Genomic DNA, 23,660 nt, shown 5'->3' on the forward strand with positions numbered 1-23,660 from the left:
ATTTGGAATGAGGCCATAAACGATAAGGTTCCCATGTCTGAGGAAACCCGGAATCCCAGTACGTGACCAAGCCCTACTCAAGTCAACCGTGTATATGAATTTCGATTACTAAACCTAAACGCGCGAAGCATCGTAAATAAAACTGATAAACTTGAAGCTGCTGTTTTGAATACCCAACCTGATATTATAGCAATGACAGAAACTTGGCTATCAGACAGCATTCTTGACTGTGAAATCACGCCCCCAAACTATACGATTTTGCGCAAGGATAGAGGTTCTCGCGGTGGTGGAGTAGCGATTCTTGTAAAAAATGGCATTGTATGTACCCCCTTACCCGATTGCCCAGAAATTGAGTGCCTGTGTTGTAAAATTGCTTATAAAAATACGTGCTGCTATATACTTGTTCTCTATAGACCTCCCACTTCCACTTCAGGGTTTTTCAAAAGTATGTATAGTTATATCAATGATAATATTAATGTGAGCAGTAAGATTATAATTGCAGGTGACTTCAATCTACCTTCCTTAGAATGGTCCTCTCTATCGAAATGTACAGAATCATCTCTCGGCGCAGATATCCTTACAGATCTATGTTTTCATTATAACCTCACCCAAATAGTTACTGAAAATACCCGTATTCAGGGAACGTCGCAATCAATGCTCGATCTCGTCTTTGTCACCGATCATTTCCTGAAAGATGAACACAGCGTAGAAGTTTTAAATGGTATACCTGATCATGAGATGGTTTTGTGCTGCTTCAAAACGAACATCCCAACTTCTGGCAATCCCCAGACTTGTAAGGTTCTGAACTTTGACAGAGCAGATGACGTTGGCGTGCTCGACTTCTTTGATACACACTTCGATAACTTTCTTCTACTGTCCAAGAGCGACCGTAACACTGTAGATATGCTTTGGAACGAATTCAAAACGGCAGTTAACACGTGTGTCTCATGTTTTATTCCACAACGAACTAAACGAATTAAGAAAAACCCTCGGATAACGCGAGAAATCATCCATGTAAAGCGAAAAATAAATAGGCTTCGTAAGAAGGCAAAGAAAACCAGAACTCTTCGAAATAAGAACAAAATGGCATTACTCAACAGCGATCTTGGACAAAAAATCAAGTCGGCTAAATACAATTTTTTCAATATCACTCTCCAACCGTTTATTCAATCTTCACCCGTCAAATTCTGGAACTATGTCAACCCAAAAAACAAATCGAGTCTAGAAACGCTCCTTAGTGACAAAGCAAATCTTGCAAAAGCCTTCAATGATTATTTTCTTTCGGTCTTTACAACAGATAATGGTAATGCACCCTCATTCGCGTCCAATTCTCCAGTCTTGGCTGTAAATGATGTTGTAATTACCGAACAGGGTATCTTATCTCTTCTACTCAACCTGAACACAAAAAAAAGTGCTGGGCCGGACGATATACTAAATAAATTTCTAAAAAGATACGCCGAATGGGTAACAAAATATCTTGTTATAATATTTACACAATCACTTAACAAAGGGCAACTTCCTAAAGACTGGAAGTTAGCGAAAGTCATCCCCATTCATAAGTCTGGAAACAAAAACGAATTTGTGAACTACAGGCCCATCTCCCTTACCTCAACTTGCTGTAAATTGCTCGAACACATTGTTCTGAACCATGTCTCCACCCACATCGAGAATAATCAAATACTTACTCCATATCAGCACGGTTTCAGACGTCACCTTTCAACAGTGACGCAACTTGTTGAAAGCATTCACGATTTTTCCACTGTCATAAACAATAGAGGACAGGTTGACGCCATATTCATCGATCTGTCAAAAGCCTTCGACAAGGTATCTCACCCAAAGCTATTGTTTAAGCTAGAATCTATAGTAGGAGCAGGAAAAATTCTCAGGTGGATTGAAGACTACCTTTCAGATCGCTACCAGTACGTAGCACTTAATGCGCACTCATCATTCAATGGCAAAGTTTCATCGGGAGTCCCACAGGGATCAGTACTGGCACCTTTTTTGTTCCTAGTATACATAAATGACCTGGTCAAAGATGTGAACGTAAAAATTCGCCTCTTTGCTGATGATTGCATACTTTACTCACGAATAAATAACCCAAATGACCAGATTAACCTAAATAATGCGCTTCAACACATCATAAATTGGTGCCACGACTGGCAGATGGAAATAAATTCGAATAAAACTGTATTTATGACCATAACCAATAAAAGACAACACTACTCCTTTCCTTACGAGATAGGCAATAACCTCTTGGAACAAGTCGGTGAATACAAATACCTCGGCCTCAATATAAGTCAAAATTTACGTTGGGACTCACACATTCACTCCACAACTAATAAAGCTCTAAACAAACTGAGTTTCCTTAAACGAGTCTTAAAATTTGCATCTCCTGCCACTAAATTACTAGCCTACAAAACTTTAATACGTCCTATGCTCGAGTACGCCAACGTCGTCTGGTTTCCCCACACAGTCTCCGGCATCAATAAGATAGAAAGAGTTCAGAGAATGGCCGCGAGGTTTATTTGCAATAAGTATAGTAGGCACGTCTCTCCCTCTGAACTTTGCAGGCAACTGGGTCTCTCCTCTTTAGAAAAAAGAGCAAAAACAGCTAGACTTAAATTTCTATACGAATTAGCCAACGATCATTTCAACCTACCAAAAGAAAATTATCTTATCCATACAAGCAAACGATTAACACGGTACAACCATGGCAAGCTTTACGAGGAAGACGTCGCTCATAATAACTGCTTTAAATTCTCTTTTTTTCCCGAACCATTAACGAATGGAACCACCTGCCTCAGAACGTTCTTCATTCCTCTTCTATTGAAATCTTCCTCGATTACGTAGATGCCCACTTTTCATCATAAACTAATATTTTATGCTGTTTTTAAAAGTGCAGTGTATCTATTGTATTGAAGTTGTTTACTAATTTTTCATTCGCGACTTCTATATTTGCTTTGAATATTTACCTGCAAATTGTGTGTTGAATATTATTTTTCTGCTTGTAATATCTCAAACTGTACCACCCTACAACAACCCCGAATGGGGTTAGTAGTATTGGAAATAAATAAATAAAAATAAAAAAAACATGTCAGCCCATGCCCAGCGCTTCTTAAAGTGCCTTCGCTGATGTCGCCGGTGCACCAGCAACATTGCTCCTGGACAGAGGTGACACCATACCTTCATAAGGACTGACGAACTTTACGCCCTTTAAAAGTATAACGCAACGCACAATGGATACAATAAGAAGAGAGAAGGAATCCTCAATCGTTGACATTCGACGTCGCTACTTTCGCGTTGGTGTCCTGAACGTACAAAACAGGTATCAATTTTAAACGTACTTGTTATGGGCTAGTTGGTGATAAACGTTTTGAACCATGGCTAAAAGCGGTAAAAATAGCAACACTAGAAAAAAGACAAACTCAGGTGCCCGTGTTTGTTTTATCTCCTCGTGTTCGTCTTTTTAGCGTTTTCGACCATGGTTCAGATCAGATATAAGAGGCGACGCTTGGATTATCTGAACAATCTTACTTCCCGCCGTGGAAATCCAACCGAGTGATAGACAAAGAACGGTGTTTCCAGTCAAGCAAATGTCAGCATTTATTTTTGTTGGCGCAAACAGGGGCAAAGCCTGCTGCACCTCCCCCCCCCCCTCCCCCACCCCTTCCTCTCGCGTGGCGGTGTCTCTCAGAGCTGCGGCGGTCATGTCGCTAAAACAATAGCGGCTGACGGACAAAAAAACAAAAAAACAAACAAAAAAAGACAGACCTACTCGCTATTTAACGGCTCATTTTTGTAGCTATCAAAGGGCACGGCTAAGGCTGACTCAATACCTCCGAAAAATGAAGCTCGTGATATTCGCCTTTCTGCTAAACGTTGTCTGGAGTCGGAAACCCGGTGAGTATCTGAACCTTTTTTATTTCTAACTCTAAAATGCTGGGCATAAACTTGGGCAAAATACTATTCAGAAGCTTTGTTCAGGTTATGAGGCGTTAGAGGGTGTTCAGATTTTTATGCAAAGGATGCTTTCAAACGAACGGTTTTTTACGTTTAGCTAAACATATTCTGTGTATTTTGTTGGTACTTGCGAACCTCAAGTTAATCAGGGCAGTTAAGAATAAACCCTCTGTACTATAGTTTTGCAATATTTCATGTGTGGCTCGTTGTACTATTTACGAAAATCTTGATAATGTTACCGTAGGCAGCCGCGTGCGTGTGAGTAAACAATCAGAAATCATAACTTCATATCAATACATAAACTGTGATCTCTTTCTTCTTTGTTCCTCTTTTGGACAAATTTTAGAAGAATATCAAATTTATCACCTTTATTTCATCTGGAAAAACTTTTCCCAGATGTGATAATCCCGCTGAAGTCCTTACATACCGTGGTAATCGTTAGAAATTCATAAATTTCTGAAACTAATAAGACTTCGAAAATTAATATTGCACACTATTGTTTTATGCGTTCGTTTTCGACTTGGAACTGGAGTCAAAGACCGAAAATTTGATCTTTTACTTTTGTTTTAATAAAAAAAGCTATGCCTTTGTAAGGATTTGAAGTCCTAAATTTACGAAGCTGTGACGATTGCAAAACAAAATTAAAAAAAAAACAATATCTGAACCGGATAAAGTCATTTACGAGGCATTTTCGTATCAGGCATCAATGGGAGGACAAGTGTACAAGCGCGCTGTCACTAGCACTCACAAATAAAAAGTCGTTTTTTTTTTCTTTTCTTTTTTTAAGCAAGCACCCACATAGGCGGTAGTAATAATATGCTGTTTAAAATAAAACTTCAGTTGTGAATGCGCTGCCTCTCTTTCTTTTTGTTCGTCCCTGTTTACTCGGCGCTTTTCTTCCAAGCTGTGTTCCAACTAGGTCCTGTTTATATCTTAATACAAAACATTATTTTTCAGCCGGATGCGGGAGGCCGTCGATCGAACCTTTCATAGAGCCCGAAGACCGCATTTATGGCGGTAGGGTAGCCGTGCCGGGAAGCTGGCCTTGGCAAGCGCAGTTACAACTGCGCGGCCGCGCACATATCTGCGGCGGTTCCCTGATCAGCGATCAGCACGTTTTGACTGCCGCACACTGCGTCTGGTGAGGGGACATTGTAGAGTGCTAAAACTATACGGCCGCAAGTTCGTCTGCTTCTTTTACATAGGCTGTGTTGATGTGAGAACGCCGAGCTCTTATTGGCTGATTGAAAAAAATTAGTGGGACGGACCTCAGGGCATCGAACATTGAGGTCTACCCACTATTCTTTCAATCAAAGCCAGTCAGAGCTGAGCGTCGTTAGGATGTCAGCATAACTGCAGCGCAAGAAGCAGACAACTTGCTCTCCGAAGAGTCACCGAGAACGGAAGAAACGCTGTGTGTGTCTCATTATGTCCACAGTCCTTACTTTACGATATCTTTTTCGCTGTTATTATTAGCTGATTCATAGATCTCATTGCCTACAGATTGACAAAAAAAAATGCTCAAAACTCTCCCCACCCTACGCCTTTCTTTTTTTTTTTTTTTAACCTCTTATGGACTATCGGTGACTTCAACGAAATCGACAGCATCTAGCGGCTGAAGGATAGAGAGTTGTGGCTGCAGGTTCGCTCAGCAGCACTCTCAAGCAAATAACGACAGGCTTGCTATAGACCTTTCCAATGTTTACAAATCCACAGCTCAGCGTGCGATCTCCACAGCTCAACACGCGCGTGTGCGTCGCTTCGGAAAGCGAGCAAATCACGCACGATACGCACGAACACTGAAAATGAAACCGGCCAGCAGCCCTTTCCTGGAAAGGTCTATAAAGGGCGTCTCAGCCGAGACTGGGTGAAAGAAAGGCCTGCCAAAGCCAACGCACGAGCTGAGCAGGACTCAAACCGCGTATCAAGACGCTCGCGAAAGCCTTTGCATTGCTTTCGTTGAACCAGTCTCAGCTGAGACGCTGTTCTAGCAAGCCGGCCCAGACATTCACACCACCTGGCGGTGATTTTTTTTCATCATGCACCACGTGGAGTTTATTGTTTTTATTTTGCGGTATGCGCGTCAGTTAGTAATATATAGAGACTCCAGAATTAATATTAGCCCTGTAAATCGAGCAAGAAGAAACCGCACTTGCACAGAGATGTAGATGGCTAAATCAGTGCTGAATCTTGGAAGTTTGTGAGTGTTATTTTTCGCAAGAGCAAAATTGCGCCTTAAGATATCGCAAGCAAAAATGCACCACTAAAATTCCCTTTAGTGCATGTTCGAGCTTTCTATGTAAAAGTGTTGATTTTGCGGGCTCGTTTTGCAGTGCTAGGATTCATTGTAAAAACCCTATATCTGTTCGCATCGGCTTTCTTTTTTGAATTAGGGGAACACGGCCGGCAAGCTTGAAGATTCACCTCGGTTCACACCGGCGCCTAAGAAGAGAACCAGGGGAGCTTGTTGTCGACGTCCATGAAATTTGCATCCATCCTGCTTCTCGTGCCAGCCTCCCAGCGGTAACAAAACAAAATGGCGGTCCTTTCGATGACAGAACAAACACGATTGCTTCCCTCAAAACACTGTTAGAGCGCTGCTTTGATAGATGCTATTCATTTCTCAGAGTAGAAATTCTGGAGTGCATATGTTTCCACTAGATACGCGAGAGAACAACTGCCCGCTATCTAGGGAGCAGCTCAGATAATCACGAGGCTGAATCTACATTCAAAACCAAAAGAGGCTGAGTTTGCATTCAGAACTAAAAAACACCAATGCGCTGCGTCACTGAGCATAGTGAAGGGTCATACTGACTGCCAAAGCGAAGAATGCTTTTTAATGCGTTAGGATTAAAACGCTCTTTCTGGCAAAAACCCGGCGGTATCTTTCGTTTCTCAGCGCCGGGGAGAGAGGGAGAAGATGGGAGAGGGCGGTTCGTGGGACGCTCCCGTTGCCCCGAAGCGCTGACGTCGGCACGAGTTAACCCCTCCCTCTCTTCTGCTCTGGCGAACTGACAGACACCGCCGAATCTCTTTCAAAACGAGCGCTGTCGTTTTCGTGAGTCTCGCGCGAAGTTGGCTCCAGGCCAGAGAGGAGGCGGCGCCGCGCAACGTCTTCTAAAAAACAAAACCGTATTGCTGAATGAGACGGCGTCATCAGAGAAGGTGAATGCTGGACGAAGACATGGACACGAGGACTGCGTCAGCGCTCGGCTTCCAATCAAGTTTGAGCGGAACGTTGACGCAACCGTCGTGTCACACCTCTGTCCAGCGTTGGCCTTCTCTGATGACGCCATCTCCTTCAGCACCAGGGCTTTGTTATCTAAGAGGTGTTTCTACTGCGCGTCGGAATGCGGGGCATGCTCAGTTACCACCCTGCCGTCGCCGGTTGTTCTTCTCTCTGGGTTTCCGTAGTAGCGGTGCGTGGGTTGTGATCAGTGTGTGCAGTTAAAACGATGAATGTGGTTCCCTCCACGAGTGGTGTAGATGTGTCTTTCCACGAGAGATATGGATTACCTTATCGAAGGGCGTCGACGTACTCTAAGAGGCAAAGCACAGAAAGTGTGTGTGTGTTCATGGGGGGGGAGGGGGGGGGGGTGAACAAATCACCGGAAGATCCATTATTGACTTTTAGGGAATTAATTAGAAAGACCCTTGCAAAACGCTAGCCCTGACCCCGTAACGAAACCAAAACAGCCAACAAAAAATAGAGAGGACGCAAAAGATAAAGCCAAAAGAGAAAATTGAAGTGTTCTGCGTTAGCGTTTCAGAAAGGGGAACGTGTGTAGTGATTCATATCGTTACCCTAACGCATTCCCAAAGTATACACCAATGAATCCTCATGCAGCTTTTTTAGACGTTAGCGTATTTTGAATTTCCTAATTCCCTAACGTTTTGTGTAAATAACAGCGACTGGCTTTCTCAAGTGCTTTGCGCCAAAGTAGACGTGTCAGATATCTTGCAATGTACGCTATTCTATAAAACACTTTTCTGACTAAAGTCGCTTGTACCATTACAACAGCAATTGAGGATCCGCGCCGTAAGGGCGTCATTTTGTCACTCATATAAAACGCACTCTTTGTCGAAGATTACAACCATAGATGAGCATCCGTCGATGCCTCGTTTGTCTTTTTTTAAGTTTCGCACTTACTAAAATAGAGCTCCCTGGAGATTAATCGAAGCGTTTGTTTTGAGCACCGACTGTTAGTGGGAACCTCCCCGGGAAAATGCGTGGTCGTCCAAGGCCAAAACTACCGGTGACGTCGTCAGCTACATTGTCAATCACGTGATAGCTTCGAGCTCCCACACATGAAACTTCAAGCCGCGCCAGACGCCGTCGCTGCTGTAGTCGGCGTCCATGCATGAAGGCTCATCCGCCTCAACATTCGAGACTGGCAAATCCCCTACGCCTCCCCTGCTCGCTTTTAAGGTCGGAGGCGAAAGAAAAGCGAGAGAACGCATTCTACGGATAAACAAGCGCGCCAGGTGCGCACAGACCTGACTTGCACACTGTATGGGCGAACATTTTCTCAGACAATATGTCACGAGATAACAGCCGTCGCTGCAGCACACGTTCCGTGATAGCCTAAATACACCTCGATTTTTGTCTTCATGTAGGCAGAGCCTCTCTTCCAATGTTTGATCCTACGATAAACTATAAATACGCGAGACGTGTAAATGTCAATCACGCAGCCGTTGATTTAGCCCTTGTTGAAAGGTAAACATATTTATTTTCCCGTGCGCAACTGGTGACAACGAATTGTTGGCATTTTCTTAACAGTCACAAACGGCAAACGTTAAAGTTTCCAGCTAAACCGTCGATGTAAAGTGAATAATAACGTTCTCAGCTATTGTACACTTACTGTAAAGAAATAAAATAAAAAAATACAAAAAAACGACGGGCGTGGCGGAAAAATGTTTGGGCATTTTGTACGGTCTTATCGGCGAATGCACCTGGATTAATTACAGACTTAGGGAACCATTTTTGAGGGCCTATCGTAGATAGGCCCTCAAGTACGAACTGCGAATGTGTGAGCCCTCTGCCGTGGCACGTGCGCAGTTCATATTGGAGGGCCTATCGTACAGTATTCAATATGCAAAAACGGTTCCCCAAAACTTGCTATTAGCGTCGCCGCAATAATGTAGTGTTTGAGATTCGGAACGCCCTGCGTTTCTTCAGCTGCATCTGACTATACGGAGCGCAAGTTCGTCTGCCTCTTGCGCAGGGATTGCGGTGACGTCAGAACGACGAGCTCTGGTTGGCTTTGATTGGAAGGATAGTGCAGACCTGCATGCAGCTCCCGCTGTGGTCTACCCACTATCATTCGAATCAGAGCCAATCAGAGCAAATCTGAACTCTGCTTTTGACGTCTCCGGAACCCATGCGCAAAAGGCAGACGAACTTGTGCTCACCATAGTGTCACATTGTGGGCGGCAATGTGAGTCGGCGACCGTCAGCTACAATGGCGAATTATATTTTTTATCTGACCGGCCGTGCAGATAACCAAAGAAGCCTGTGAGTCATTAGATAAACATTTAGATAAAACAGACAGTCCCAACATTTCGAATTGATTAGACAGGAACCTCGATTTATTTGTATGGTCGTTTCGTCCGTAATTTCGGACTGTTTTACTTAATTTACTATTGCGAGGAATACATTTTTTTTTAATACTGGAAATACTGTGATTGTGGGCAGACAATCCTTCATGTCTAGTTCTAAAAGTGAGCTTAAAACAATGCTGAGATTTCTGAACTGGTTCCACCATTTGCGATACAGCATGAGCATGGGAAAACGTTTGAGTCACGTAAGGGGCAACGATTTGTTTGGCCTAGAAGAAAAGTCTGTCTCGAACACGGCAGCTTGTGAGCGACGTCATTTTGAATACAACTCACAGGAGATGTAAATGATTACTTTAGATTTCGAAAGTAAAATCTGTCCAGCACTTTCAGGTGATAGCATGCCGTAGCAAGCATCAGCCTTGATTCGTGCCGCGACGCATGTAGCGGAGACATGACCCCAACAGACCGCCTTCTTTTCGCAGGGTTTAGGGCAGGACATCGCAATCATCAAGTTGAAGAGCAAGGTGAATACGACGACGACCATACAGCCAGTGTGCTTGCCCGAAAACCACGAAGAACTGTCCAATACATCGAAGGTGTTCGTTCTCGGTTGGGGAGAAACAGAACGTAAGACTACTCAAGAATATCTCGACACTTTCATTTAAAAACAGACACTCTAAGAAATGCCCGTACGTCTGCCCCTGACTCCCTCCCCTCCGCTCCCTTCTATTTACAGAGCGCTTCGAGAGTTAATCACTATGCTTATAAAAACTGGATATCAGGGGTTTATTTTTTTAATTGCCTTTTTTACATTGTAAAACCTTGCAATGCAACGTATATATAGGGTCTCTATGCTATAGAGGCTCTACATAGTGAGGACATGACTGAAGGACACATCAAGACGCTTTTGCTAATATTAATGATCGTTAAAGCAGTGTCAAAAAGTTGTTATTTCTTTTCAAACGTCCGGTAAATCATGAATATTCTATTTAAACCAAATGTATTTGACATAAATCAACATTATTTGAAATAAGTAATATTAATTTGATTTATATCACTATAGATATTAAATTGTACTTTTGAATCACTGGATGTATATTTAAACATGACTGACTGCTCAATCCGTGGGACCACTAAAACAATTAAAAGTAAATAATTACTGTTAATTTAAACTACCGTTTATTGAACACCTTTTTATCGAGTGAACACCGCCATAGTAGTATTAAAACAGCTTGCCATTATTAGTTATTGAAAAAGCTTTATTTCTTATTTTGCGTTGATTTTTTTTTACAATAAGAGATTCCTTTTTCTGTTTGTTTTTTTCATTCTTGCTTACTTGTAGTAGGACGTTACGTGATTGACGATCAAAGTGGATGGCAGAAAAAAAGCTCACTGTTCCGATTTTTTCAGAGGACCAACTTCTGCTTTGTGTTCGTGTTCAAACTGATAGAAATTTTTCTCGCTTAATGATTTCTTTATCTAGACACAAAACAAATGGACAGAGAAATCATCAAGTGACACAAAAACGCTAAATAAAAAAAAAATGGCTAAATACGTAAAACATCGTCATATCGACTTCCATGGGAAACCAATATGGCGGTGTTTCACGAACTCACCTCACGCTAAGTGTTTTATCGCAGACTTCACTGTCAGGTTGAAACCTGACAGTGAATAACAAAGATTGACTTTCGATTATTTTGCGCGATAGAAGGTGGATGGGCACTTTTTAGACTATGCACTCTAAGAACCGTCTGTGAGACAGGCAGCCATCATGGCGAATAGTAGAAGGTTTCCAGCAAAGGCGGAACTCAGAGTACGATTAGACACCAAAAATGCTGCGCAGTATCAATGAACACGATGTTTGAAAAGAAATATTTAATCTTCGTATTGTCCTTTTTTTTTAATCCAGTTGTATTTACTATTTTGAGTTTATCATTCGCTAAGATCACTCTATTTTTCTTCGTGACTGGCTGTCTCTCCGTCCAGCGGAAAAGTGCACTAGGACTTCTTCAATTGAGTATATTACGCGTAGTCAAAATGTCGCGGTTTCTAAATGACGTAAAGGGATTCCTGCACTTTTTTTTATATCGTTGCTCATGCATCTTGATTTTTGTGATTTGCATTACATTGGACAGAAAAAAATAATAACATCTGAAGAAAAGTATTTTAGGAGGCAATAGGAGTTGATGTTGATTAAACATGATAATCTGTAACCCTAAGATTAGAGGGAAAGACGACGATGAAGGAGAGGAAGAAGAGGAGTTTCAAACCAAGCTGAGCTGTGTTCAAGGTGTGGCTGTGTTTGAGACTCTTGTTCTTGTTCTCTTTCGTCGTTGTCTTTCTCGGTAGTCTCGGGGTTATAGTTTATTAAGTTTTATAACAACTGTTCTGAATAAGTAACGTGTGGCTTATTAATCCAACCTTTGGTATAATTGAAGCTTTATTTCTAGCCCCTACAGATGTGATAGGAACTGGACATTTAAGAAACGAAAATCGCGATTAAGTGTTTCCACAGTGAACGACATCCCTGTTTTTAATATGTTTTTATTCAAGTTGCACGATTCTCGTAACAAACAGCATCAGAAACAGATGTTTTGCATCGAATCTTATTTATGCGCAGGTGAGGTTGTGTGTGTGTGTGTTTATATTTTGTGACTCAACTGTTCTCAATAGCGAACGTTTAAGTATACTACAATTTCTGACGTATGTGTATCGTATTAGATTATGAAGATGCAGCCATTTTTATTTTATTTCAGCCAATATTACAGCAACAGAAGATTGTAGCACACTCAGAGCATAAATATCAATTTTCGCTGTAATAAAATAAATCAGGTTTGAGAAATGCTAATTGCAACATCGAACACAAACCATTAAAAACATGCTCATACTTCAGAGCACAAAAAAGTCGGCACACCATTAAAATCGATCCACTCAAACAAACAACACTCACGCATCGCTGACTGTCAACTCTGGGATATATTGAACATCATCTTCGTTACCTTTTTCTCTCACGCAATAAAAGAAGAAAAAAATAAGAATTTACCTAGGGAGATCAGAGAAGGCAAGATAAAAAAAGGAAAAGGAGAGGAGATTAGGAAAAAAAAGGAGTCAAGAAAATAAAAATACAAAACAAAAAGAAAAATAAAGATGTGAAAGAGAATAGGATCAAGTCCGACTACAGTAATCGTTACTAAGGAGGTTTTTTTAAACAATCAAAGTCTTTTTGGTCAAGGTAATCGACTGGGTACTAACACAATCCATCTAGCAGTTCTATGGTAGCGACTTCGATAAATTCTTTAGTTAGTTGCCCAGGTGAACTGAGTTAGCGTTAATGGCGTTTGTTGTTATGTTCTCGAAGCCTATCGTTAAGACAGCGACCCGTCTGCCTGGCGTAACACTTCCCACAGGTAATAGGGAAAGAATATATCACACCTTCTGCACAGGAAACGAAGTTGGTCCTATTCTCTTTCATTTTTTATTTTTATTTTTTCTTGGCTCTTTTTCTTCCTTATCTTCTCTCCATTTCCTTTTATTTATCAATTAATTTTTTTCCTTCTCTGTTTTTTTTTTTGTTAATTTTTATTTTCTTCTCCTTTTTAGTGCGTCAGAGTAAAAGATAACGAAGATGATGTTTAATATATCGCATAGTTGACAATCAGCGCTGAGTGAGTGTTCTTTCTTTGTGTGGATCTGATTTGATGGTGTGCTGTCTTTTGTGCGCTGTGAAACATAAACATGATTAAACAACTCGCCCAAGCTGAAGCATTGACCTTAAAAACACTTTTGGAGACTTTCATCTAATAGGTAATTCTAATTCACTGCATTTGGGAACTTTATGTAGGCGACGTACATATACCTAATGGAGAACAAAATAAGAGAACCTGAACGAACCAACAGAGCCACAGGTGCCTTTTCAAGATAAGGCGGTCAATCTTTTCTACGCGGTATATCACTTGTAGTGATTTGTATTTCTATACAATTCAACGTGCATTTCTTCCTTTTTGTTTTCCATCAGGCAGCCGAGGTTCACCAGTACTGAAACAGACTAGGGTGCAGTACTTATCAAACAGCGATTGCAGAGCTAGAGGAGTAACAGTAATTTCACAAATATTCTGCGGAGGTCATGTGCATGGCAGCACCTGCAGGGTGAGTACATATGTGCGAAGGCTTCAGGACTTTCACGTCACTGAATTCTTGAAATGTCTTTACATTTATATTTCGTCGACTCAACATATGCGAGAGAGTTTCGTAGAAAATAACCTCGAAGAAAGTGCGACTAGATATTACGTTGTAATTGGAGGAATTAATGCAGTTAATAAAGTTGACAAAAATATGTGTTGGTACGACTAACATTTGTCAAAAGAAATCTTGTGGGCGTTACCCGAAAAAAAAGTAACGAAAGACGTTACTTTTTACTTCCAAATAAAAAAACGCGTTACCGTTCTAACTGATCCCAAAATAAATGTAACGATTTACCGTTACCGCTAAAAAGTAACGGACGTTGCTCTTGCGTTACTTTTCTAGTTGCAAATTAAACGTTTTACTCATTTGACGTTAGAGGTATGCATAAGTCGTAAGCGCTGGGAACTAAAAACTCTATAGGAATTAACGCCTAGAAACGCAAAACAAATTGTAATTACATTTTTTAGCTTTAAACAAATATATAGAAGTAATGTAATTACGTACCACGTTACGGCGAAATAAGTAAGGAAAGTACTTTAGGCGTAGCTGTTTCAAGAATGTAACAAGTACGCTACAACCTTACCGAAAAGAGTTAAGGTTAGCGGTTGCACCATGACTACTAACGTGTTATCGCCAACGCTGGCATAAAGCATTTAGGTAGCAATTTGGGCAAGTTCGTTCATGATCACCTAAAAAAGCGCCAAAAAAACACAAGGACGAGGAAGTAAACAAACGAGAGCGCACTCGCAACAGGTTTTTTTTTTTTTATTTGTGAAAACAAATCCTATATACATATTTGAACTAACACATAATCTCCCCTAAGTTCTGTGTAACCTCCGCAACAAAAAGAAATAGTAATTTACCGATAAGGAAATGGACGTATCGCTTATGCATTTTTTTTTGCCCTCTGACTGGATTCCGGAGGCCCCATGCAGCTCTCTAGAAACCCTATCCGTCTATCTAGCCAGAAATCTGGTGTCGTTGAATGACGGGGCACAAGGGCAACGACTGCAGTGATTCGCAATATGTCCCGATGGAGTGGCTTTCGTCACCACGGTGTGCTCATGTGCACGATCACAGAAGCACCTTCCCGTCTTGCCGATAAAAGACGAGCTACGTGATGTTGGAATTTCGTAGACAACACCCGAAGTACACTCCGTGTATTTTGTGCGGTAACTGGTATTACATGTATCTTTCGATCCAATGAGATTGTTGATCCTACGGCACCGCCACGCCAGCTAACTGACAGGAGTAAACAACACAGGATTAACACCGGCCTCGTCATATTCCTGTCGGAGGGCTGCCTCTGCAATCCTTTATTTTCTTTACCAGGCTCTCTGCCATCTCGAGCATAGTGCCCTGGGGGAAATCCGCTCTCTTAAGCCTCGCAACCTCTTTATCGAAACTTGCTTGTGCACTATGCCTGCAGGATGTTTTAAGGACCATTCCTAGACACACAGACACAATGCTTCTTTTCACAACTTTGAAATAAGCAGAGTTATACACGGGAATGACCTTGTTTACCTTGGCGGGTACGTCCAAGAAGTGTGGTCCTTCTGGAGGCTTAGCGAAGGTCCAGGAACTGCAACTGTATTTGACTTTCCAGCAAGAAACTAAAACTGGACATGTTCTTTACGGCAAAAACTCATAAAGAGGGGTCTCCTTCAGGGTTAATGTTACCGAGGAGATTTCATGGCTGTATCACGTTGCCTTCTTTACCTGTAAACATTTGACGGGCCTCAATTTTCACGACCCGTTTATGGTAAAAAATTCTGATTACATAATTCAATTGTTGAGAGAGGGTCCACAGGGGAATGCGAAGGGATTTCTCTGTCGACGTCGAATACCTTTTCTATTCAGTTCCTCACGACCCCCTGTTTCTGTCTATGAGAGAGTGCATTGACAAAGAACGATAATCTTCCTTTCAAGAGTTCCTGTGGGATTACCGCTGACCATTTTGTTAGCTTATCACATATTACTTGAAGCTCACATTTTTTTATGGGGATATCTTTGGAGAAAAAGGGCATTTGTATTGGCTCTTGTATGGCACCTGTGTTGTGCAACGTTTTTCTCAGTCCGTGCGGAAAAACCATCGCAAAGAAACTACGGGTCTCTAGCAGGTTCAAAATATTCAGATTTGTAGATGATTTCCTTACTCTGAGTAATCAGGCTGACGCACTAGAACGTGAAGTGACGGAAATGTTGCAGGTGTTTAGGACATGTGGCAGTGGGGTACACTTTACTCATGTGGAGCCAAGGTAGGGACAGTTGCAGTTCCTGGACCTTCGGTTAAGTCTCCAGAAAGACCACATTTGCTGGAAGTACAAGCAAAGGTCAAAAAGGGCCACTTCCCGTATAGCTCTGCTCATTCCAAATTCGCGAAAAGAAGCATTGACTTTATGTGTCCAGAAACGGACCTTAAATATTTTTACAGGCATAGTGCACAAGAAAGTTTCGATAAACAGGTTGCAGGCTTAAAAGAGCGGGTTTCCCTCAGGGCACCCTGGTCGAGCTGGCAGAGAGCCTGGTAAATACGATTAAAGGATTACAGAGGCAGCCCAGCGACGGGAATACGACGAGGGAGGTGTTAGTCATGTATATGCTCACAGTTACACATAATCTTAAGAAAGTTGCCTCGCGCTACCTTTGGTGTTTACTACTCCAAATAAGCTGGCGTGGCTGCGCCGTAGGATAAACAATCGCATTGTATCGAAAGATCCGTCTGATACCAGACACTGCACCAAACACACGGAGTGTACTACGGGTGTTGTCTTCAAAATTCCACCATCATGCGGCTCGTCTTATACCGGGCAGACGGGAAGGTGCTTCAATGATCGTGCATGCGAACACGCCGCGACGACGAAAGTCAGTCCATCGCGACATCTTGCCAATCACTGCAGTTGTTGCACATGTGCTCCGTCATTTGGCGACACCAGATTTCTGTACTCGCGGTCAGGTTTCTTTAGCAATCCGAAGAGAGGAGGAAAGTGCGGGTAGAGTGGTTGGTGAACCCTCTCCCCCAGCAGTGACTGCATTGCCACAGAAAGCTGACCGCGAGTATAGACTTTTGCAGAAATCGCCTCGTGCGCGCTGCCATCTTTCCTACTGGGCTGTGGAACACCTTCCAAGCATGCGCTGTTGATGTGCTGTGCGGAATATCGGATTCTGCGCGTGCGTCCACAGCTCAGTGACTCAGCATTTTTTGCCCGCTCGCTTCGTTCGAGACTGCCGCTGGAAAGGTCTATAGACCGACACGCGGCCCTGACGTCACGCAGCTGCACTCTTAGAAAAAAGGGTCAGTATACTCCTCCCTAAAGGAAGGAACGCTCTTGACACATATGTTCCTTCAGAAAGGGAGAAACTTTCGTCCCTAAAGCAGGGGAGCAAAAGTTCCTCCGTCACCTGAATCTCATTATGGCGGCCACGAATCGAGCAAATCGAGCTCAATAAGACTTAACGAGAACACTAAGTCTATTGTACGGAGCGAGAGGAGCAGCAAATAGAAGCGTAACACGAGCTTTCCGCGAACTGTGTTTACTTCTGAAGTCGGCTTCCCCCTGCAGGTAAAGAAACTTACGTTTCGAAAGCATGCAGTCACTCAGTCTTCTCATCGTCGGCAGTGCGATTTTAAACGGAGGCAACCGGCACGCAGTTCGCGCACTTTATGTCTTACCTTTGCTGTTCCTCGAGCCACAATTCCTTTGTCAACCATTGCGTCAACCGCACATCACGGAAGAGTGGTAAACCATTCGCCCAAAAAACCAAACGCCGCTCACAAAAAAAAAAAAAAAAAAAAAAAAATCCGAACCAGTTTTTTGGTTTATCTCAGCACGGTAACATGAAATTATGGCGTAGCCGCGTAGCCTAAAAGGATGTTAAATCGCTTGCCACCAGATGGGAGGGTCAAGCAGAGTAATCGCAAGTAGCTAGGATAGGTAGCGCTTAGTACCGCCCAATTCATGTTCTACAAAAAAAAAAATATATTTTTTTACGTTAGCATTGTCTGGTGCTATCTTCGAGGACCTCTATTATACACACATGTAGACATATTACGCATGCTACAAACATCAGATGAACCTACATAGAGCGCATACACATGCATCGCACATACATACATCAATTCAACAGTACACTAACCCGATCACTACTCCCGAGCTCTGCGTTTCCGCCTTTTATAGTGGTCGTTTTGAACGTACGGAATTTTTCGGTGACTCCCTAAGCAATAAAAAATATTCCCAGCATGTTGATTTATTTCCAGCACTGTCATACATCTGAGAGTATTTTCAATGCTTCAGGGGATGAATTTCTTATTAAAAAGAAAGCGCTCGATCATGCCGTAATAATTTGAAAGCCAATACGTCGAGCCACTCCAATTTGGTTCCAAGCCGGAGTTTGTATCCCCGCACGGCACTTTGTAGTCAGTATTTTCTATTGTAGTGTTTGTTTTTCTATTTGTGCTGTTCGCGAACGGCTGCAATTGCCGTCTTTAATTAATCTTTGTAGAGCAGATATTCACTCACCTGGAAGTGATGCTTCACGGGCAGAGAAATCGCTTTCGATCAACTTGAATGCAGTGAAAGTCGCGACTTGAGGCAGGTGTTAAAGGGAAGATGGGGCACTTCTACATTTGAGAAAAAACACTTGAATTGCGTTCATTTGGCCTTTAGATTAACAGATATTAAAATTGTATTTCAATGCGACGCGCCGAAGAGCCATACCAACAATTTCAAAATAGGACTGAAGCCCCGCCTCCCTAACCTTGGGCAGCCAAAAGAGCCGTCGATGACGTCACGGACAGCGACTGTCGCGTTTTTCTCACGTTTAAGAATACTTACGCAGCAAATGGTTTGGGTATTCGGGTTCACGGGGTAAAAATACACTATAATTCACTTCTAACTCATTTTTTCCAAGAAGCTCCGTAGCTTCCCTTTAAGTGTACAGAGCTACGCCGTAGCGAGCTCGAAAACGTCTAGCGCTCATCCCTGCGCACCACTTGGAGGGCAGTTTCTCCAGGAATTTAAACAGTAAAATAAAGGATAGCGGTTTTTTTTTTTAATGCTAAACTTTCATTGTAAATATACGTACTTTCAGTCATAATTTCGTACTGTTCACTCTTTTCCCCAGAGCGCAATCGCTTCCGGGGATCGAGAGTCACATTGGCCACTGTACGATAGGAGCTTACCGTTCAGAGCAGCGTTCCAACATGACTATCCACACGTCGATCGACTGCCCCTAATCCCTCAAGGGATCTTAAACTCTTTAATGGAAAGCGGAATGTCATCCTGCGATACCCCGCCCCCTCCGATCACGGCTCGACCAGCGGCATCAATGCCCGACAGTTTACGTCATCTCATCTTGTTGTTACACCACTGATACGCGAACACACGACCACATCGGCAATAATTCCAGTCTTCTGTTCACTACGCACAACACTGCCATCACGATGTTGCTGACACGCAGAAATACAGAACCACGTTGAACGCCGGTTGGCACTCGGCAAGGGAAAACAGAACCGAACTCAGCGCGGAAGGCACCTAGGCAGCCGGCAGGAAAACCTGCCTGCCTTGGACGCAGTTCCTGCGATTTCCAAAACGTCGAAAACGTCGACACAGGTCCGCGTGGTTTCGCTACTGTAGCTCCGCGTGGGTCCCGCTCCGGCAATCCAGACACGGCCATCTTACCCTGTGTACGTAGCGCTGCTGGCACAGCTCCGGAACTTCGTTGTTTCTAGAAGCTTCGTTTACTCGTTGGATAACATTAGTAGTAAAAACGTCAATGCAACCGGAATGTTCTGCACGTTTGGACTAGAAGACGGAATTACAGGCGGCCTTTGCTGCCGCTGAAGTTCAATCAACTCAATAAGATTTACTAAACAACGTGCGCGACCTGCTCGAAAAACGAAACCGAAAGAAGATGAGTCGGGAGGGCGAAAGCTTTCTCCCGCCTGCCTGGAGAAGAAGAAAAACGTCTCGTTCCTCCCTTCTTCTCGTGTCCGCTTGGGGGCGCGTCAGTAGAAGGGAGGAAGACCGCGCCCGTTGCTACCTTTCTCCTCCATTTTTTCTTAGAGTGTGCGGTAGCGCTGTCGACGGCATGGCGCATGCGTAGACGCTTCCCTTCACGCGAATTCGCTTTCTACGCACGCGCGCTGCCCACACCTGGTGTGGGCAAACACGGGCTTGTTTGTAAACAGCGTGTCGGTCTATAGATACAGGTATAATGTTTCTAAAAAGCTGGATGAGGCATTTGAAATCCAGGCAAAGGGCAAAAAATGCATTAGCGATATGTCAATTTTTTTATCGGTGAATCAATATTCCTTGTTGTTGCGGAGGTTACACTGAACTTAGCAGAGATTCTGTGTTAGTTCAAATATATGCATATAAATGATTATATTTCACAAATAAAAACCAGTTGCCAGTGCGCTCAGGTCTATCTATTTCCTCATCCTTTTGTTTTTCGGCGATTTTTTAGGTACTGGCTTATAGTTTTCGAGACAGGCTAGACATGACATTTAACGTCATTGTACTTTTTGTTTACAAATCTCAGAGCTTTCTTAGCAATTTCTTCCAATTGTCGAGTAGGTGCATACGCTATACGATTTGCATGAGATTTCAAAACAAAACATTTTTTCAGGGGGAAAAGCACACATAACTTAGGTTTTCAAATTTGATTCATTATTATGACTCAGCAAATGTTTGTAGTATTGAAACGGTAACAGAAAGACCGGCCTGACGGAAATGCTTACGCAACGCACTCCTATGATTTCAGAAATATTGTTTGTTTTTCAATCTAACAACGCCAGGTTAGTGCCAGAACGTTTCGTATGTTCCGCAGACTAATTCGAACGTAAGTTCCAAGTGGTCTATTTTATTAACTAATATCAGTCATTCCGCTTTCTATACAAATGTTTAAAGCATTACCATAGAAGCGAATAACACCCTTCTACGAAAATGTCTGGATTGTCCCCACAATTTCCAGGTCACAGGCACTTCAATTGAAATTAGTATGTATTTAATATAGCACCGGCTGTTTAGAACAAGAAATAACTATATTTTTCGGGCCGCTTAGAGAAAGTACGCATTGCGGAAAGTCGAAACTGTGCGAAATTATGAAGCTAGCGGTGGGTATAGAACGAGAAAGTTTTGTGTGCATGACCTTACCTGCATCAAACGACAAAAACCGTAGGATCAAAATTTTTCTCTGACCCTACTTCTACCTAACATAATAACACAACAAAAAGGACACTGTAGGTGACTTTGTGATTTAACTCCATGAAACCAAATTTTAGGTAACATAGATAAAGCAACTCCATTTCTTGCTGCAAATTGTTTTCTACTAATATTGCCGCGTGTCTGGCGAAGTTCGCAACTAACGTAGCTGCTATTTATGGAACGATGTTCCAACCCAGTTCTGCCCGTTCATCTTGTTTCTTTTTCAAAACTACAAACTTCTGGAAAGTTTCAAGCCATTATCGGCTGTCCTCGTTTATTCTGGTTCAAAGTATCCTTGAAGAAATGACGCGAAATTGCACTATGATTCGCTGCTTCGGAGACTAGTTCTTTCGTCGCCGTTGCACAATGTACGGTTCCTTTTTGCTCAACCTTTTAAGCACACGTCCGCCTCATGAAACGTTTATTTTCAGTTGGACATTCCTCTATTATTTTTGATCTGTGACGATATAAATATCCAATGCGTCCAGAAGGTCACTTATTGTTTCTAAGATGTTGAGTTCAGGTGTAAGTCGGCTAGCTCAAGATAGAATTTGCGTCTTTTCCTTGTATATCTTGGTCTCGCTAACTTTCGCGTTTCATCACTACCTCTAGCGCCACACGCAAAGAGACTTGCAGCATTCTAAAACACGTAGTTAATTTACAAAGCTAAAAAAAAAACGCTGTTCTTTCTTCTATCAAACAGCTAGTAAGGCCGTTTACTCGTAGAGCAAAAGCTTGCACATAAAAAAAAAATTATATACTTGATTTTTGGCTTTTTGTTTGTTGTTTTATTTCAGGGCGACAGCGGTGGACCTGTTGTGCACAGAAATGGCGGCGTGTGGTCGCAACATGGCATCGTCAGCGGAGGGCCCTTTAATTGTGGATGGCCATACGCACCGCAGTTTTTTGTCAAAGTGTCATCCTACGTTGACAACTTCATTGCACCTTACATAGATCCCAAAACAAGTCGCGAGAAAATTCGAAGTATATGCAGACTAGTAAGTTCGTAAGATGCCGTGAAACACCAAATAGACAGCATTAGTGTACTTTTTTTTTACTTAATGGAAATATTGACCTTTATGCTGATTTATGCAACACAATAGATGGGCGATTGTGTAGCACACGTGCAATGGTCTACGAAATTGACTTTTTGTGTAGGTCACGTGATGTTAACTTTTCTGCTAAACTTAGAAAATAAAATACATTGTACAGTCAACGTGACATAAGGTTACGTGACGGCAATTTCCCTGCTAAGTTTAGCGCGGAAGCTGAATTCGTGTGTAGGTACCGGCAGACTTCGTGCTCGTTACTCGAAAAATGAAATGAATCACAATTACAAATTACCAAGCCTCAACTGTAATTAATTACCGTTACAAATTGCTTTCGCTGAAAAGTAACAAATTACTTTTCTCGTTATATTACAAATTATTTTCATGTTACTTTTTCTGTACACTTATCCAGAAAACGATAGAAACAATTTTGATATTTTTAAAAAATATTCCGCAGCTCTACTTTTCATTTTTTATACGCCCGTCTGATGGTTAATGTTCTTGTAAAAATAAAATATTGCATTCAAAAGAAATGAGTGTAGGTTCACTCCGTTCACCTGCAAGCTGAGAAGGTACCGACAGCTGCAACCACAACCGCCATCCCGCTGGCTTCCGGCTTCCGGAAATGAATCCTGGAATTTTGCAGACAAATCTAGCGGTGCGCAAGCTCAGTAGCAGCGTCTTCCTCCGCAACAAGATTCGGAGCTAAAGAAGCGATCTACGAAACCTTCCTTTGACTCGGCTGTTTCGCCTGTTATTCACAAGAAAAAAGAAAACTTGGTTCGAACGTTAGAATGTATAGCCAAAGCAGAATGCTGGCGTCCCAGCTTACCTTGGTGTTTTTCTGTAGATTAAAGTTTGTTGTCCTTGCTGATGACACTGGGTGTTTTTGGCAAGCAAAGTATGCAGCACTGACACTATAGGATTCTGTTCTCCTGAATGCCCTGAATTTTGAACATCTCATTAAGGGATGGCCCTGGAGGCGACGGACACTCCAGGACCGAAAACTCGATCAGTCAGAAAAAAAGTGGCGGTTACAGGTTATCGGTCGTTCACCGGTTCTCACCTTCATACCAATATTCCTGGAGGCCATGGAGGACATAGAGAGCGAGAGAAGCGGTGGCCATCAGTCTCCCAATACATACACGATCACACCACATTTATACGTTTTCTCTCCCCCTCTAGCAGCACTCCTTAGATGGCCTAACCCCCCCCCCCCCCCCCCCACGCTTTATGTTGACAGTTGACTGTAAAGTGAGTAGTGGATTCGACCACCATGCCCAGACAAGTAAACCAAAGAAGCATCGTCCATACCCTCAAGGATCATGCTCCTAGCCTCGCGCCGGGCGCTTTTCAGCCATGCCTCAAGAGCGCGCTAAAATAAAGTAGCACACATGAAAGACAAAGGAAATTCGACCCCATCGCTCGAGGATACATCGCCTGTTACGCGAGCTGTTAACCCCCGAATCGAGAGGTTACGGACCCGCGTTTGATGTCTGTGCAGGTGGCGGGAGTCGTGGAAGAAGGTGGAAAGGGTAAAACAGTGTATAAAGCCCGGTTCAAAGAGGCCCGGAATGCAGAGACGGGAGCCGGAACCCGTAGTGACGTCAGCGCTCCCTCCGTACGGGTAGTGACCTAATTACGGCTTCCGGCGCCCGGATTAAAGAGTTGAAAAATTTTCAACCTTCTCCTTCCCGGGTCG

General features: G+C 42.7%; 1 protein-coding gene across 1 annotated transcript; it reads left to right on the forward strand.

Moving 5' to 3' along the window:
- Positions 1–3,789: 3,789 nt before the first annotated feature.
- On the forward strand, positions 3,790–22,125 carry LOC8027778 (chymotrypsin-like elastase family member 2A). The gene is made up of 6 exons (XM_040212017.2): positions 3,790–3,900; positions 4,918–5,101; positions 6,354–6,483; positions 10,002–10,146; positions 13,535–13,665; positions 21,707–22,125. Exons 1-6 carry the CDS (start codon positions 3,846–3,848, stop codon positions 21,917–21,919), a joined length of 858 nt encoding a protein of 285 aa, XP_040067951.1. The 5' UTR covers positions 3,790–3,845; the 3' UTR covers positions 21,920–22,125.
- Positions 22,126–23,660: the final 1,535 nt, after the last annotated feature.

This window comes from Ixodes scapularis, unplaced genomic scaffold (genome assembly GCF_016920785.2).
Source record: "Ixodes scapularis isolate PalLabHiFi unplaced genomic scaffold, ASM1692078v2 PGA_scaffold1__304_contigs__length_218370807, whole genome shotgun sequence".
Lineage (NCBI taxonomy): Eukaryota > Metazoa > Arthropoda > Arachnida > Ixodida > Ixodidae > Ixodes > Ixodes scapularis.

What these genes read in the sequence shown, in the direction of transcription:
- LOC8027778 (XM_040212017.2), top strand. Translation starts at nt 3,846, where the DNA reads ATGAAGCTCGTGATATTCGCCTTTCTGCTAAACGTTGTCTGGAGTCGG. An exon ending in CTCGTGCCAGCCTCCCAGCG is followed by an intron (nt 6,484 to 10,001) that starts GTAACAAAACAA and finishes TTCTTTTCGCAG; the next exon opens with GGTTTAGGGCAGGACATCGC. An exon ending in CGGTTGGGGAGAAACAGAAC is followed by an intron (nt 10,147 to 13,534) that starts GTAAGACTACTC and finishes GTTTTCCATCAG; the next exon opens with GCAGCCGAGGTTCACCAGTA.